General features: G+C 40.4%; 1 protein-coding gene across 4 annotated transcripts in view; it reads left to right on the top strand.

Annotated features, from left to right (window-relative positions):
* Positions 1 to 18,829, top strand: part of LOC120428492 (protein RCC2 homolog) — a 115,270-nt gene that overhangs the window by 26,649 nt on the left and 69,792 nt on the right. Inside the window, exons 1-5 of one of the 4 annotated variants that reach the window (XM_039593506.1) lie at positions 6 to 158; positions 5,798 to 6,124; positions 6,395 to 6,470; positions 6,544 to 7,046; positions 7,107 to 7,201. In XM_039593506.1, the coding sequence (XP_039449440.1) occupies positions 5,810 to 6,124; positions 6,395 to 6,470; positions 6,544 to 7,046; positions 7,107 to 7,201 (989 nt within the window). In that variant the 5' untranslated portion in view covers positions 6 to 158; positions 5,798 to 5,809. Of the gene's footprint in view, positions 1 to 5; positions 159 to 183; positions 317 to 5,797; positions 6,125 to 6,394; positions 6,471 to 6,543; positions 7,047 to 7,106; positions 7,202 to 18,829 lie in introns of those variants that run through there. The other 3 variants (XM_039593507.2, XM_039593505.1, XM_052706597.1) reach the window with 3 other exon arrangements.

Raw genomic sequence — 18,829 nt, 5'->3', positions numbered from 1 at the left:
TACACTTTTTTTAGTTCGAGAGTTGAAACTAGTCGGTACTGTAAAATCGAACTGCAAAAAGTGTAAAGCTGATTCTCCGTGTAGAGGATCTGACAGCTTGTTTATTCTTGAATTTTCGTGTAGTCGAGCAACAAAGGCTATTCGCAACAAAAAAATCGGTAAGTTTATGTTAAAAACGTTGACTAACATTCGGAACTTTTTAAATATGTTAGATAAAGATAAACCCTTAGTTTTGAACGTATGTTTATATCAAATGTAATTAGAGGGTTCAAGTTTAAAGAGTTCGTGCGACTATCAATTTTGCGGTTGTTTATTCGTAAGCGAATATGAATATAACCGAGTCAACTCAATCGGAATTTTGGAATGAAATTTAATACGTATCGTTCATGTATTTCGTTTCAAACGCAGCAACCGGTGCGTACACGGAATCGGTTGTTGCGTTTGAAACAGAATAGACAAATCCAGCGAAAGCTCAACGCTGCTTTTTGATGGTGAGAGATTTGACAGCTCCCATACTAAATGTTTCGATTTTCATACTTTTTGTTAATTTTCTTCTAAAATAAAACACTTAAGGTAAGAACAAGATTGTCCGTCAGGCCTGGACGCAAACGCAAAATTTTGCGCCTGTCATCATAGCCTGCCAGTCATCGACCATTGAACAAAGCAACCCCTGTAGATTGTTTGACTGACAGTTGATGGAAAAATCGAACTGGCACAGCGTTCTGCGTTCACCAATGCGTCGAACGGACAATCTTGTTCATAGCTTTAACATATGAAAACTATATATTTTTGGTGCCCAAAATTCCTGCTGAATCGAATGGTGTACTTATCTCAATTGCAAATTTTTCGAACAGTTTTTATTTTAATAATATTCTAGACACATTTTGTGCACCTAATCAATCAATACTTTTATCATAAATAATCATTTTATTGCTTAAAAATTAAGTTTTCCTGAGCTCTCATATTCAAATACATGGAAGCTGTCATTTCTAACACCATTGGCCACCTAGCGGCCATTTCAAACTGGATACGTCTATACGTAAACGATTCGAATATAATTCCTATTGAGTTGACAGGGAACCCGTTCATTACACCTTCTTACTTAAGAAAGGTATAGGGTTTGCTTTTGGCTCCGACTCTAAATCAAGCTTCGTTCTCCAATCATTTCTCGAGAAATATTCATTCGAAAAATCTGCAATAAATCATGGACGATCGCTTTTTGACGCCCGATCGTTTGACAATGACATAGTTGGCCTATCTCCAATATCCAAATTTTGGCGCTCAATTTATCGTAGAGCACGCGTGTCGTCCGTGTGTGGTACAAAAGTGCTCAATTTTGTGGTAGTGGGTTTTTCAGAGGTGGGGCAAGAGGAACAATCGCTAGTAAGGCCGTAATTTTTACAATTTTGATTATTTCCAGTATGAGGAATTGTTGCTAGCAATGCAATTAGCTGATTCTACTACCACATAACCGCCAAAACAACGTAAACGCCACGGGGCATAAGATTTAATGAAGTTTTTTTTTAAACCTTTGTTTCCTTATAATATTTGGAAAGTACAAAATAACGCTTAGGGTTCGTTTTAAGGCTCATTTTATCAAAATGCTATTTTTCCTAGATCAGTAGTGTCCCTACCAATAACTTGCACCTGTTATAAAATATGATTTAAGGTACCACTAAAGCCGAAATCTGGTCAATTTTCATATTTTTTGCCAACACTTCCAAAAAATGTAGCGCAACATAAACTGATGTTGCAAGGTAAGGGACCATCCATAAACCACGTGGACACCTCAGAGGGGGGGGGGGGGGGGGTATGGCGATTGTCCACGCTCCATACAAAAAGATGTTTTTTTGTATGGACAATTGTCCACGAAGGGGGGGGGGGGATTTCCAAAAAAGTGTCCACGTGGTTTATGGATGGTCCCTAACCAGTCAATACAATTCGAATTCTGAAACGTAATCTAACTAGAATCTTATACGAATGCCTTTTCAAATACAGCAACCTTGTTCGAACCGGATGTTGTAGATTTGTTCAGATATCCTAGGTCATCAATAACTTCCAGAAGTTTAGGTCCGTGAGTCTACCGCCGTAACAAGCATGTGGTCGATAGATTTCGACTCCTGATCATATGCCAATAGCTTCAGTGGGTATGATAGACTACTTTGTTGATATGTTGGGATATCCAACATCATCCAGAACCCCCTGAAATTGATTCCTGCGGGTCTACCACCGTAACAAGCAAGTGGTCGATAGATTTCGACTCCGGCTCATATGCCAATAGCTTCAGTGGGTATGGTAGAGTACTTTGTTGATATGTTGGGATATCTAAGATCATCTAAAACTCCCTGAAGTTGGTTCCTGCGGGTCTACCACCGTAATAAGCAAGAGGTCGATAGGTTTCGACCCAGGCACGGTGTTTTTTAGAACAAACAAATGATAAAAAATTTGGTATGTCTGATATTTGGCACCGTCAAAGAAGGGCTCTTTCTCGATATTTTGCGGGGTCTAGCGAAATATTTCGTCGGGGGTCTAGAACAACTTTTTTGTTTGAAGATTATTTTTCGATTTTATGGGATCACAGAAAATCGGTGCATTCATGTTTATATCACTCGAATTTCTTATTGTTAGATTGGATTTTGTGTAATAAAAGACGAATTAAATCCCGTATCGAAAACCGCGTGTTTTATCTTCACTCGCTACTTTATTAATGACATATCGATTTCCTTGTTCAAGATGGTATTTTATAGGTGAAGCAAAAGTCCCTACACGCTAAACAATATTTGTGGAATACAACACTTATGAATATGCCTTGGGGACTCTAACCAACTATATTTGACCCATATTTGACCTCCAATAAAAAAAGAGGATTGAAAACATAATTTTCGGAACCTATTGGGTAATAAACAGCTTATTTATTAAATAATCCATGGTTTGCATTGTTTAATGCTCAAATTCGTATCCGGGCAATGTGTTGCTGTAATTTCATGACAAATTGTACAAAGAAAAGATTTATTTTCGGTCGTATCGGGGTTTCCAGCTTGGATTTTGGGGTAATTTCTAAGAATGCTAGAAATCTGGTAAATTTGGTTCGATTTTTTTTTTGGTGGAGGTCAATAATGGGTTAAATATAGTTTGTTAGAGTCTCAAGGCATATTCATAAGAAATTCGAGTGATATGCACCGATTTTCTGTGATTTTTTGAGCAAATCTATTATTATATATATATATAAAATTTCGACGGTTTTGTTCGAACGCGAATCAATTCAACACGGAACACCGGATCGAGGTGCTCTTTGTTGCGTTGGGTTCGTATAAGTTCAAGGAAGGTTCTTACCTCGGTTCTTACGCTAACTTATTGACACTTTGGCCACTCTGGGACTGATTCCGGAACATCGGCAAATTGTATGGGAAAAGATGCGTAAAATCAAATTTTGATCACAGGAGGCTGAATTAGCAAACAAGTAAGAAACGTCAGGAAACCAAAAAAGGGCAGGACGAAGTTTGCCGGGAAGAGCTTGTATTCCATAAAATCGAAAAATAATCCTCAAAAAAAAGTTGTTCTACACAGCAAAAAATCCGATGGTAAAATCGCATGCAAATGCATGCACATCACCTTCATCAAAATAAACACTTAATATTACACACTGCATGTACAATTTTTGCAAACACAAAAAAAAAAGTTGCAACCGACGGGATTCAAACCCAGCACCAACATTAAGGACTGGCGCCTTAGCCCACTCGGCCATCAGACCGATGAAATGCTGCAAGGATAAACGCATATATGAGCTTGACATTTCGGTTTATTAGGTTTCCCATACTGATGGGCTACATATTTCAGGGTGTAAAATCACATAAAATTTCATAAAATAATGCAATATTTATTTTACACCCAGGCCTTTTACACGCAGCTGGATTACTACTTTTTTAGCTGTGAGATTATTTATTAAATACAAGCCTTACCCGGCAAACTTCGTCCTGCCCTTTTTTGGTTTCTTGCTTGTTTGCTAATTCAGCCTCCTGTGATACGTAACTTTCTCCATACATTTTGCCGATGCTCCGGAATTGGTTCCAGAGTGGCCAAAGTGTCAATTAGTTAGCGTATAAACCTTCCATGGGCTTATACGAACCCAACGCAGCACCTCGATCCGACGCTTCGTATTGAACTGATTCGCTTTCGAACAAATCCGTCGAAATTTTTTATATATATATATATATATATAGATAATATAAGAAGATCCATGGTTTGCATTGTTTAATGCTCAAATTCGTATCCGGGCAATGTGTTGCTGTAATTTCATGACAAATTGTACAAAGAAAAGATTTATTTTCGGTCGTATCGGGGTTTCCAGCTTGGATTTTGGAGTAATTTTAAAGAATGCCAGAAATCTGGTAAATTTGGTTCGATTTTTTTTTTGGTGGAGGTCAATAATGGGTCAAATATAGTTGGTTAGAGTCCCCAAGGCATATTCATAAGAAGTTTGAGTGATATCAACATGAATGCACCGATTTTATCAGACATACCGATTTTTTTTATCTTTGAGGTCTCGAAAAAATACACCGTGAGCTGCTCGTTAACATCGTCCGCCAACGTGTCCAAACAAACATTGGTGGTGGTCGTCGTTCCTTTGGAGTAATTACTTTTATTGGCGAAATCACTTTTTTTCGTGCACGTTCATCGTCGTTGTCGTCGTCGGTAGTGCTACCGTCGGTGTTGTTGTAGCTGCTTTCCTCTTCACTCAGTCTCGCGAACTGGTTACTGGTGGGAATGTTGGCGGATGTTGATGCGCCCAGGGCTTGCGAAATTTCGACTTTTTTGGTGATAGCTGACAGAACACTCCAATCGTCTTCACCACGACAACCTGATTTTTACATTCTACTTTCGTTCGTTTCACACACAAAGGAATGAGTGCTACGCAAAGTCACTCACACAATCTTTGACTTCCCTCCAGGAAAAAAATCACTTGGAGAGCGTTCGTTTGACATTCTACCGAGATTCCGATCATCTCTCCAATGATAGCAATCATATGACTCCTGTCACCACGCGGCATACATTAGGAAGAGAGAGACAAAAACGAGAGAAAGAGCACGTTGTCTCGTTCGGGCGGCTGCTTGAGCTTGAGGCATTTTTCTTTCGTTTCGTCTTCGTGTTTACGGTCACTGACCGTCGCCAAGCAACGACGGTCATGATAGGCGTTGTGTGTCAGCGATCAAATATCGTTTTGGGAAATGATCGCTGACAGAAAGTCGAATATCGAGCAGTCGCATTCAGTGATAGATCCCTTTTCAAGCATTGGATGCGCCATCGGTCGACAGATTGCCGGAAGTAGATGAACCGAGCCTTTTAGGGCTGCGGCCCTGGGCACGGTAATTAGGGTGTAATAACTTCGGGTCGAATCCTTTAGCGCACACACTCCCCGGCGCGATGGCGGTCGACGTGGCGTTGGTTTGTTTACCGTTTTTCACACGACCGGTAGACGAACTTCGCGGGTTTTTCGAGGCCGCACTCGAACTGCCGCTGCCGGCCCTTGGCATGCTGGTGGAGCAAACTCGCGGCTAATCACGGTAAATTACGGCGAAAAATTTCGGAAAAACGATGGAGCACTTGACTGCAGCTTGCACTCGTGCGTAGGATTAATTCCAATAATCCCAATGTAAGGGTTAATCAAAGACGTCTTTTGCGAATTAACGTAATTTCAGGAGTTATGAGAACACACCCTTACGCACACTAACGGATGCTTACTAATAAGATTGTATTAAAAAAACACTGGCTTAACAGTCTATTTATCCTTTTTTTGTAGATTATCGTAGCTATGTCGTCTAAACGCAAATCTGAGCCGACAAAGAAAAGCGTTAAGCGGAATAAATCAAAAGTAGAGGACGATTACGAATCTGATCTGAGCGATGACGGCCAAAACAATGCGATTGTAACAGAGGTTCTGCTACAACCACACGAAGAGATGGAAATGTTACCAGAACCATTACTTAAAACGTTTGATAAGGAACCCGGCAGGTTACTGATTGCTGGAATGGTTACATGGGATATGACTGGACGGAAAACTTCGGCGAAAGGAGTCATGAAAATCCGTCCTAATTTGTACACATTCCATCGTTTTACAACTGATATGGTAAAAACCAAAACGACAAAAGGGCGCATACGCATTTTGGTGAAAACATCTATTTTTAAGATTCTCAGGCATGGTTTATTTTTCACAAAATATGAGTGTAAAATGGTAAATCACTTTTTTCCGTTTATGTAAAATAGTGACCCTTAGCCTGAGAATTTGCAAAAACGTTTCATCTGTCAAAATGCTTATACGGACTTTCAAATGATGATCCAGAAATGGCCTTGCTTTGAACTTGTTTACTACCTCATAAAATGCTATTTTATTTTTCAGTATCGTTCGGCAGTAAGCGGATGTAGCTCGGCTCATTCCGTTTTGATAAACATGAATCGGAAAGCGCTAGCCTTTGGTAAGAATATTTTGAATGATTTAGTTTATTTGAAATTTTTAACATTGGCGCCATTAAAATAACTATTTTCTAGGTCGTAACCAGCATGGGCAACTTGGTCAGTCTGATTTAGCAACAATTGAAAAGCCGACTTTGGTCGCAGGTCTTGAGGAGTTCAATATTATTCAGGCAGCTTGTGGTAGAAACCACACATTGTTTCTTACTGATACTGGCTGTGTCTACGCCTGTGGTGACAACAAGAGTGGCCAGTGTGGCGTCGGCAACACTCAGCCGATTATTTCTAAAGCTACACGCCTCAACTATTCTGGACCACCAATCATCAAAGTTGGATGCGGAGCAGATTTTTCTATGATTTTGGATATTAAAGGTAACTTGTATTCGTTCGGATTGCCAGAATACGGCCAGCTTGGCCATAATACCGACGGAAAGTATTTCTTGACATCCACTAAGATGTCGTTTCATTTTGAGACATCACCAAAACAAATTGTTTTGTACGTTGAAAAGACTAAAGAAGGTCATGTTACCCCCATGGAAGATATCAGAATTGTAGACTTTGCATGTGGCAATAACCACTCGGTTAGTTTAATTTTCTTTCTTTTTTTTGTTTTTTTTTTTCATAATTTATTTGGATTGCAGGTTGCCATTGATTCTAAAAATCGAGCTTTCAGCTGGGGTTTTGGTGGTATTGGACGCCTTGGACATGCCGAACAAAAGGATGAAATGGTCCCAAGGTGAGTTGTATGATCTAAAATATAAGCATCAAAAATACAAAATATCAAGGGAAATTTTCAAACAACATGTGAATACAATAATAACCTTCAACTTTAAACCATAGACTAATTAAAGATGAAACACTCCGAACATTTTTATTTTATTTTTGCCTTTCTCGCCTTACTGAGGAAAGGCTATAAAATCACTCGAAAAATGAACTTAATTTGACCTCGTAGACCCACCTTCACTAGGGTGGTCCTAATCCGGACTTTTTTGGGGCTACCCCCTGAAATCAAAGATTGACCCATCACTAGGCTAAATTCCAAATTTGAGCTCATTCTGACCACGGGAACCCCTCCCACCAATCGCTTAAAGTTTGTATGGAAAAAATCGTCAAAATGTATGGAGAAAAGCAACTGTTTTACTATTTTACCTGTGGAAGGCGCCATAGTTATTCTTACCATTTCTCAAATGTAGAACCTTCATTAAATTTAGAACAACTTTCCCGAAGACACCATATTTTTAGGATTTTTTTCCCGCGAAGTTATTATCGCCCAAAACTGACCATTTTTGCGCGGCTAGCTGTAAGGGGCTACCTAACAACGATGTTTAATTCCAATTCGTACACGCACGTGCTCTCTCTCAGGTTCAAACTCTCTCACGAGCTTGCTCGCCTGCCTGCTTGTTTACCTACAAGCGCGCGCACTGTTTCTCTGCTTGGAGTTTTTGTCGTCGTCGTCGTTTTCGTTTGCTATCCGCTGCGCTGCGTTCCTGGCATATTTATTATAATTTTCAAGATATATTTCGATATTTATTTCGAGATATAAAATTAAATGTAATATGGGTCATTCCACCTGAAGTGTGCAAGAAAAAATGCAAATTTGAAAATTACCATCTCCGATTCTGCTCAAATTTGGCAGAGCTGTTGAGACTATCAAAACATGCAAAAATCCCGAATTTCATCCAAATCGGACCACCCCCTCCATTTTTGTACCTCCCCAAAAAATCGACTTTTTGGCGATTTTTGACCAAACCTTCTGGTTTCAAACGACGATAACTCAGGAACCACAAATCTTAGAGGGTCGGTCTTAGACTCAATTTTGAAGGAAATTGGACGTAGAACCCATTTCTGTTTTATTGTAAATTTAGATTACAATATGTTTTCTACCTGTATTGCGCAATTGAAAACTTTAAACGGCCGTATCTCAAAACAGCCCTATTTATTTTTTTAAATTTGACCTCACCATCGTATTCCCCGTCCGATTTTACATAAGAATCACTTATCGACAGGAAGGACTGTTTCGTTCCAGAGATATCGAATTTTAAAGTTTTGAGTATTTGAGATTACCTAAATCGGCTACACTCGCCGCCTCTGATGAATTATTTTTATAATTTTATACGATTTTGAGATAATCAATACCTTGAACAATATTTTTTTTGTTTAAGGAATATTTATTGGGTAATTTTCAATGCACTGATCTTCATGATCTCAGTGTCATTAAACCATATTAAGTAAAAATTGAACTTTTAATATATATTTGCAAATGCTACAGAGTTTTTACAATTCAATTTTCAAAAAAATTTCATTTTTCTATTATTTTTAAGTGTTTCCTAATTCCTCATTTCTTCCCACTTTATCAAATTATTTCTTTTATTTGAAGTGAGAACAAATGTGGAGCTGGCTGTTATAGATGAAATAACTCTCATGGGGTCTAGAGCTATTGCTATGTGCGGTAGCGAAATAGTGCCATTCAGCAAAAACTCCAAAATCTGCCTTACGGTTTGAAAGGTTGATCATATTAAACCAATTTTCATATTGTGAGCCAGTTTCATCTGAATAATTGATGATTTTTTTCAATTCCGTTACATGTGGACAGCAGCTTTATCGTCTTTCAAGATTTCTAAATGATTGACAAACAAAAAAAAAAGATTATTGTTCGGACGGTGTCGAAATCAACACAACTGAATTTGATCTTAATCAGATAATAAATCAGATTAATCATTGTGATTTACTTACATTTTTCAGTTTTATACTTTCCAGAAATCCTCCTCCTTAATCATGCTTCACGAGAGTTTTATTCATGTTAATTCATAAAATCCACTATTTTCACTAAAACTGCGATAACTTAAAAATGTCAGCGATGACCTATACATGTCTGAGTAACAAAATTTTCGTAATTGAAAGACGCAACTTTTGGTACCCAGACATGTATAGGTCATCGCTTAAATTTTTATGTTATCGCAGTTTTAGTGAAAAAAGTTGATTTTTTGTCGATTTCGTCATTTTCCTGTTTTTGCGCGTGGAATCCGGATAAAAATATTTCCAGACATAGGCTCTTTGCTAATTTGGCAACTGAATCAAGCCCACCGCGGGGATCTAATTTATTCATTTTCAAATTCTAGCCGTTTTGTTGATCAAAATCAATGAAACTATATTCTAGCATGATAGAACATGCTTCTAATTGCATTATATGTCCAAATTGATTGCGTATATCAACAAAATGTCATTTCCAAAATTTTAAAAGAGTTCATCCGTTTTGCTCCCGACATGTTTGCACCCCAACTTTCGCACCGCGGGTAGCAAAGCTAAAGCTAAATTAGCATTCGAGTTCATTCAGCGAATAAAAAGTTCATCGGCGATCCGTCGAGTAGCCAAGATAGGTGCTCGAGAAGTCGCCGAGCTGCGGGTGGTAAATTTTTTCAGCGGTTTTTGGAATTGTTTGTATTTGTTTTGGTTGTTGTTTTTGTCTTAAAAATTGCATAGTTGAAAAAAGGCGCTTTGAAAATCCCAAAGAAATAAAATTTAAGTTTAAGTAAATAAATGAAGATGCTAGTGAAGATGCATTTATTTTGAGTTGCGAAATTTGAATGAATTTTAAAGAAATCAGGAGTTTGGTTCAAAACGACTTAAATTTAAATTTAGAAATTGTGGGACAAAATATTTCTTGGTATTATTTGTTTAATAAAAACTATTAAACTACCTAAATTTAATATAAGTTAAAATTTTGAAATTATGTTTTAAAATTCAAATAAATACCAAGCGAAACAATGTTGTTGGGACAAAGTAAAATTAAGCATAAACATAGGTGCCCACCCGCAGTTGCTACTCCGTTATTGAACAGGACCTCCAGAAGTTACATCCACGAGCCGTGGAAGATGAGTGGGTGCTATCTTTCCTCGCTTCGCAACTTCTCAAAGGCCCCTATCATGCTGATCAATACCGGCGCTGGCCACGACCAGTGGTAGAGTCACGGGGAAGTGGATGGGAATGTTAGTCCGATACTTGAGTGATAGAGACCGCCCAATCGACTGCTTCTCCGACAAAGTATCACATGAGTTTTGAGGGGGTTAGTAGATGGGTATGAGGTCAGGATTCACGAGTGGCAGTGATGTGACCATGAGCATTTTGTTTATCGGTTGAAAAATTTAAATCTTAGGCAGCCGGCTGCGGAAAGATAAATTATTGATTAGTTAGAAAGTTTTTTAAATCGAACGCGTGCCAACCGAGCAGTAGTGCTATGGGCTGGACTTATCAGTATATATTTACTAATTGTACAATTAAGATAACGCGTGCAAATTTTAAAATTAATAAATAAAAAACGCTTTACTCTTCATAAAATCGATAGTTTGATGAGTTAATACTAGAACTGCCAGTTGGAATAAATTATTACGATCCACGATTATCAACAAAAAGAAAACAGGACACTACGTAACCGATTCTAATGAAATTAAAACAATAACTTAAACGAACTAAACCGGCGGCGTGCCTTCCAATCAACGATGATAAAAGAAGGACTTATGAAAAATAAAATATCAAATGAAAGGCTCGGAAAACACGTTGCAGAGTAACCGCGAGGTCTCGCTACTCACAATCGAATAAAAAAATATATATGCAAAAACACGCGCTAATGGTCTATCCTATATGTCAGCGCGAAAAAAAAAACAAACCAAAAAAAGAAGTTTTCAATCGCGCGATTCTTTTTCAACTGACGGCGATTCTTTTTTCGCTCCACTTTGTGTGCCTCTGCGGCGCACACACACACCGATGAAACCTCTCGAACATTCGGAACTCTTCCTCTTTCCGCAGTCGTTCCAATTTCCCCCAAAAACGCGCCCGAAACAAAGCAAACCAAAAAAAGAACTTTTCAATCGCGTGATTCTTTTTCAACTGACGGCGATTCTTTTTTCGCTCTACTTTGTGTGTCTCTGCGGCGCACACACACACCGATGAAACCTCTCGAACATTCGGAACTTTTCCTCTTTCCGCAGTCGTTCCAATTCCCCCCAAAAACGCGCCCGAAACAAAGCAAACCAAAAAAAGAACTTTTCAATCGCGCGATTCTTTTTCAACTGACGGCGATTCTTTTTTTTTCGCTCCAGATTGGCAACCCGGCCATCAACGCGAGTGTACGCGGTTTTTCGTCGTTCGCTAGACTCGATTTTATTCGCGTATTTCGAGTGTGAAAATCTGCCTATTTTGTGAAACCTAGTTGTGGAAGCAATTTGTGGATAGGCAATGCTTCGAAAAACTATGGATTTTCGTCAGAAATCTAAAGGGAAAGTGTTTTTTTGCTGTTTGATTTCGTTTTGTTTACGATGAGAACGTAGCAAATATGGCCCCTCGCTGCGCCCTCCGGCTAGCAGTGAGCGGGGTAGTGTTTGGTGGTATTAGTGACATCGAGCCTTTGAGCCGGGGCACAGAAAAGCAGGAAAACAGAATGGAAGAATAGAGTCAGCTACCAGAAAAGCGAATCGGAGAAGAAAGTCTTGTGTGACCCGAGTGAACAGGTGTCGAGGTTGGCGGAATTTTCAGAATTCATCCGAAAATCATGGAAGTTATTATTTTGGTTTTATTTTCGGTCCGTCAAGAAGTCAAGTGGGTGGTGCTGCATGGGTGGGATTTAAAAGAAGTGAAAAGGTATGTGCTCATCGAGGTGAAGAGATTTGTTTGGGGTTATGGCTGCATTAGTAAGCTGCCGAGTGAGAGGAGTTTGCGATGGCAGCTTTGCGCTTGCGGCATCTGGTGAGAGGTGTTGGATGACGATTCTACGCTAAAGTAAAATTGTAAACAAAGAGAAAACTAGTATCTTGCTAACGTCAGTGGAGGAGTAAGGAAAAAATCCGAATAGCTACGTTTTTCGTATTTTATATACCGTCAGTGGGGGTGACATTGGGTCTGGGGGGTGAGATTGGGTCAAAGTGATTTTTTACGGATTTTACCATTTCTCAGGGTTCTCAATGAAACTAAATTCTGTTAATAGGATTGTGCAAGGGACATCTTGAGATAACTTTGCTGAAAAAATCCCGTTCCTAGAACAAATCCTGTCATTTTAGCAGCTGTCTAAAATTGAAGTACGTTTTTGCCCAAAAATGACCTCTCGAAAAATCAACTTTTTAAAAATGTTGTTGGAATTGATCAAAAAGTACCCAAATGTTTTAAAAACTCTACTTCAAACATTTTAGCATGTCAATACGATTCCCTCGAACAAGAAACACTGTTGGATGACTTGTTTTTACCATATCTTTGTATTTGAGCATCTTTTTAGTTTCATTTGACCCAATGTAACCCCCTATAAGGGGTGAGATTGGGCCAATTTTCAAACGATTGCCATTTAAGGGGTTACATACATGTAGAAAATCACAAAATTTCATATTACAGAACATTTTTTTAAATCCATTTAAAAGATGATTTTCAAACACTCCTGAAAGTTTCATGAAGGTATTTCATTATTTAACTGAGTTAGAGACGATTTAAGCTCAGAGTTTTGCCATGTTAATAGATGAAAAGTAATATTTTAATGCCCTGAAAACAGATTTTGAAAAAAGTTTAAGTGTGTGCTCAAACCAACCTCTGAAATTTTTGCCGATTTACATGTATGTAACCCCTTAAGGTAGAGTCCATCAAATAACACCATATTTTGGGAAAATGTTAGTAAACTATCTAAGAACAATTCTACGATAAAAGATTTTTGGTGTTATTTTAATTGTTTTTGTTATTAAGAAATTACGAGAGGTGTATCGGTTTTTGACCCATAGTCACCCCTACTGACGGTATATATTTTTTTCATTTCATTTAAAAATATTTTGAATAGTTGTACATATCATAAAACTGGTGACATTGATAGCCGGGGTGACTATGATAGGTATATGATTTTATAGTAAAATTAAAAATACGAATTAAATACAAACGGAATGGTATGAAACCATGTTGACCTTGGTAGATAAGTGTTCAAAGTACCTTATGAAGCAGTTTTCGACAAATTTTGAATAGTTTTAAAAGTTAGTTGTTGTGGACAGAACCAGTGCGCGGAGTGCCCCCACTTTCCGCACGTCGCTGGCTCACAAGTGGCTGCCAGTCTGCCACTTTGTGACGCAGAACAACGCGTCGATGTTTTTATGTTTGCTGTCAAAATGATTGTTGTGCCATCGTCACTCTATTTCCGGATCTTAACAAGAATACACGCGTTTTTACATTTTGTTATAAATTACCGTGTTTTATTTGCGTATCGTGCGCTGATTCCGTGGCCCTGCCGTAGGTTCCCACGCGACATCACGTCCCGCGCACCGGATACGACAGTGGCGACGAGATCTGTCGAATTTGCCGGATTTTCCGCGGTTTTACGAAGGTGGGCGCCACCTAACCTACAAATCCGGCACCCGCGTGCAATCGAAGGAGGAGCCCCAGCGGCATGAACGATTGGCATGCCCAGCTCCCCGATCTGGAGCAGCTTCAAATACGTCGGGAGCAGCTCCAGCAAGAACCGTTCCGCCTTGCACATCTTCAACAGCAGCAGCTTCAGCGGTCTCCTGAGCAGTTGATCCGGATGATGCAGACGTTCGAGCAGCTGGCCAATGCAGTGCAGCAGATTGTCCAGCAGCAAAAGGATCTCATGGAGCGGTTCACAACAGACGCAGCCCAGCCGCCTCCAGACCCGGCGCAGAACGTCGACACGCTCCCCGGGAACACGAAGGCTTTCCAGCCGGACACGGTCCGCAGCCACGCGGTGGTGATCAACGAGCACTCGGTGCAGCAATGGCGGAGATGCGCGTCGGTCGATTTCGGTGGGACGCCGATCCGACTTCCACTAGACGCCGCATCCGGCGGCCTAAAGTTATCATCACCCTCTGCTCGCGTAAACACGGCTTCTGGAACGGAATTGTCACTCGACGACGAGTTCCGATGTGACACCTCCATCGCCGGAAGCACCCGCAACGAACCGACCATCGTTACCGAGCTCCACGTATCCAGCTTCCCCGACCCGTCGCCGGTGCTCGAGTCAGTCCTCCACAAGGTGTTCAACGAGGAACTCGGCAAAAAGGTGAACTTGGAGCTGAAAGAAAACCACCGACCGACCGTCTGCCCGAAACGTCCGGTGGCGTACGCGATGGTTGCGAACGTCGACCGCGATCCGGACAAGCAACAGCAGTTCAACATCATCACTCCGATCGACAACTCGAAGTCGGCCACCCCGATCGTCGGGGTGCGGAAGGTCATCGGATCCAAACCCGTCCTCAACGCTGCTATACAGCCGCGCCTGTACCCGCTGCTGGTCGAAAATGTACCCGGTGCATACCAGCAGAGCATGGCCACCATGTTGGCCCGACAGCCCGGAGCGTCCTCTCATCTCGAAGACGCCGTCATCAGCGGCTCAACCCAGGAGGAACACGACCGCAACCTGAAAGCCGTTCTGCAGCATTTCCAAGACTACGGCCACACGACGCGTCCCGACAACGCGCCTCTGCTACACATCGTCGGTTTCAAGGCAGACCGGAAACGCATCGCATTGTACCTGCTCCTCTACGACTTCGCCTCCCAGTACGTCTCCACCGACAAGTTTGGCCACATTGACGTGCCACAACCTATCAACCAGCACGTACGACCAGAAGAGGACTTCGTTATCGCCAGAATTCGCCAAGAGGACATCAGCACCCAGCCCGATCTACTACTCCGCAAGATTTTCCGGTACGTATTCGAGGGTTGGCCAACGAAAGCCGCAGATCCGAAGATCCAGCGTTACCAGACCCGTGCCGACTTCGACGACGGGGAAGCATGCCAGCTGTGCGCCTCCGTAGCACGGTCCCCACCGCACTCACTTCCTGTGCCATGGCCGAAACCTGCTGGCCCGTGGCAGCGCAGCTGCATGGATTTTGCGGAACCACTCAACGACGACTACGTAGTCCGTACGCGTCGCATCTCTGCCCTCGCAACCATCGCCATCCTTCGCCAGATGTTTCCTCAACTCGGTAAGCCTAACCTAATCGTGAACGACAACCGAACGCAGTTCACGAGTGTCAAATTTTCTTCAAACGGTGTTTACCACACCGCGACTGCCCCGTACCAGCCGCACGGACGAGCAAAACGAGTCGTGGACATTCTCGAGCGTGCCGTCAAGAAAATTTCGGAGGGGAGAGGCACTATTGCAGGAACTTTGAACATTTTTCTGTCGGCATACCGCTGCGCACCTGCAGTGCTTGGCCCCGAACTGCGCCAGAAGGAATACCATCGTCAAAGCATCGCCGTGCGAGATGGCAACGAACGCGACACACGCTCGCACATCAACCAACTGCGAAGTTGCTTCAAGGCCGGACCTGCTGCTTCGCCATCGACCAACCCGAAAGCGCTCCCGTTGGATGTCCTGCTCGGTGAGTGGAAGCTTGCGTCGTTTCCCGAGCTGCCACCATTGGGCCTGATGCAGTTGACGCCACGACCGCCCTCTTCTCTACCTGCGATTCCAGCTGAACCAAACACGCGCGCAACCTGAACCCGATCTGGATCGCTGCTTCTACAAGAACCCGGTGCAACACCATCTCTAATCCCTGCGTCGTCGTCTTCAACGAGTTCGTCGCAGCTGGAACTCTTCTCCGGTGCACCGACAGCGCTTGCAAGAGCCGACCAGCTGTTTTAAGAGGGGAGATGTTGTGGACAGAACCAGTGCGCGGAGTGCCCCCACTTTCCGCACGTCGCTGGCTCACAAGTGGCTGCCAGTCTGCCACTTTGTGACGCAGAACAACGCGTCGATGTTTTTATGTTTGCTGTCAAAATGATTGTTGTGCCATCGTCACTCTATTTCCGGATCTTAACAAGAATACACGCGTTTTTACATTTTGTTATAAATTACCGTGTTTTATTTGCGTATCGTGCGCTGATTCCGTGGCCCTGCCGTAGGTTCCCACGCGACATCACGTCCCGCGCACCGGATACGACATTAGTAAACTATAATTAGATAAATAGCATTATTTTATTACTTTGAAAATGTCATGTTTTTCTCAATAAAAATGAGTTCGAATAGGAAAACAGACTGTATTATCAGATTTTTTGAACAATTTTACTCTTAAAATAGTTCAAATTGATATTGAAACAGAATTCAAAAATATCTTCAAAATTATTCCATTTTCAGTACCACAAGTTTTATAGTAAATTTGTATTTTTATTTATTCTTCTCTATATTACGAATTCCTCAAATTAAATATTCGAAGTAACCATACCAAAAGTGAATTTGACGTAATCACTATCAAAATCATCCCGGTTTTTCAAATAACAATTTATCAAAACGCTCTATGAAATTCTTTTTTTATGAAAACGTTCCAATATTCTCATGCAACATTTGTAATCTCGGGAAAATGCTATTTATTTCACTTTGACTTTGACAGTTGGAACTGTTTTGCAAATTCAGAGACAACAGGTAACTTTCTAATAAAACTCAAACGATAAAACAATAGCTGGCCGTAAAGGGAGATAAACATTGTTGTTGGTATAGTTGACAAAAACGCACTTAAGAATGTGGTTTGGTTTTGGTTTTGGCAATAGTTTATCAAAATTCTGTTTTGTCAGAAAAAAATGCAACGTTTTTAACTCTGTGTTCTGTATTGAATCCCATTTTTAATTATAATTTAAGCAAAACAATGTCATTGGGTAAATTTGGATTTGCAAACACACAGTCGATCCTGCTCACGTCAGCGAAGGTTTACATTTAAAATGAGTAGGATAGCTTGATTGTTTTCAAATCCACATTGGTTCATTCAAAAGGTTTTGCTTGAATGTTGCTTTTTACGCAATACAAAAGATTTTTTCAATTGTCCGGCAGAAGATCGACAATGCGACGAATTCTCGCTTACATTTTCAAAAGGTCCTGTGTACATAGGAAACCCATGGGGCATTGGTTGTTTTGAAAAAGTTATCTAGAATCAATCAAACACTGCCCCAACGCACATAAACAAACTAACTAACACCCCAGATTGCCAAAAGAATTTTGTCATGCGAAAACTTGCAGCACAGGAGGGAAAATAACTCCAAACTCGAATCGAAAAATCAAGCATCCTTCCTTATGTTAACACGTTTACAAACTGACATTGACCCAATTACATTGTTTTAATTTGGCACCCGCGTCAAGCCCACCGCGGTACTTGTGCGAGAGCTAATTTAGGTTCGAGTTCATCCGTGTTCATCCGAATCTAAACAAAACTCAGGTTAGCTCCGGGATCTACCGGGAGCAAATCGTCTGACGGATGGTTTTTTCAAGCAAAACAATGTAATTGGGCCAATGTGAGTTTGTAAACAAAGAGTTTATCCTGTTCACGTCAGTAAATGTTTACATAAGGAGTTATGATTGATTTTTTGATTTCAATTCTTCGAGTTTGGAGATATTTTCCCTCCCGTGCTGCAAGTTTACGCATGAAAAATGACTTTTGGTAATCTGGGGTGATGCAGTTTTGTTTTTTAGGTTAGATTGGGGCTGTGTTTGATTAATTTTGGTCATCGCATTGTCGATCGACTGCCGGACATGCAAGAAACAAGTCATTTGTATTGAGTAAAGGCCAAAAGTCAAGCAAAACATTAGAAATAAGCCAATACGGATTTGAAAACAAGCAATCCGAGCACAATTGGGTCCTAAAATGAAGCTTAGATTGCTGATATTATTGTTTACAGCGATAAAGCTTATTTTTCTGAGTACGACCACAAAGAATTTAAAATGGATTTTTAAATCAATTTTGAAAAATTAACCTCGTGGTCCTTCTCTACAGAAAAGCTCCTACTTGACAGCTCGTTCCAATGGGACCATAATTGATCCATCGAAAAAATGTTGTCTTGTCAAAAAAAAAAATGCATTAAAATGAAAAAAAGTGATCAGAAATGGTTTTTAATCGTGTTTTTTGCCGTTGTACTAAAAATTTACATAGGGCTTTAGTACCCAATTCTGATCTTAAATTCTTAAATTCTTAAATTCCTAAATTCTTAAATTCTTAAATTCTTAAATTCATAAATTCTTAAATTCATAAATTCTTAAATTCTTAAATTCTTAAATTCTTAAGGGTGCACAGCAACGAAGGAAGTTGTTGTCTTCTTATACCAAAATAGTCAAACTTACGGACCCAATCCTGCAATATTGGGAATGTAAAATTAATCAAACTTTGTTGTAAATTACTTTGTGGACCGTACTTTAGGGGATGAATAAAAAAATATTTCGATAGTACCCGTAGTTTTGAAAATACTAAAATGTCTGTTACAAAAATCTGGGTGCAAAAGCTCTGGTTGATGTGCACCGTTAAATTCTTAAATTCTTTAATTCTCAATTTCTTAAATTTTCAAATTCCTGATTTTGAATTATTTTTTTTTCATAAAAATTGTGTTTTTGAGTTTTAGAACTTCG

The sequence above is a fragment of the Culex pipiens genome, chromosome 1, assembly GCF_016801865.2.
Source record: "Culex pipiens pallens isolate TS chromosome 1, TS_CPP_V2, whole genome shotgun sequence".
Taxonomy (NCBI): Eukaryota; Metazoa; Arthropoda; class Insecta; order Diptera; family Culicidae; genus Culex; species Culex pipiens.
This window is presented reverse-complemented; position numbering and strand designations above follow the sequence as displayed.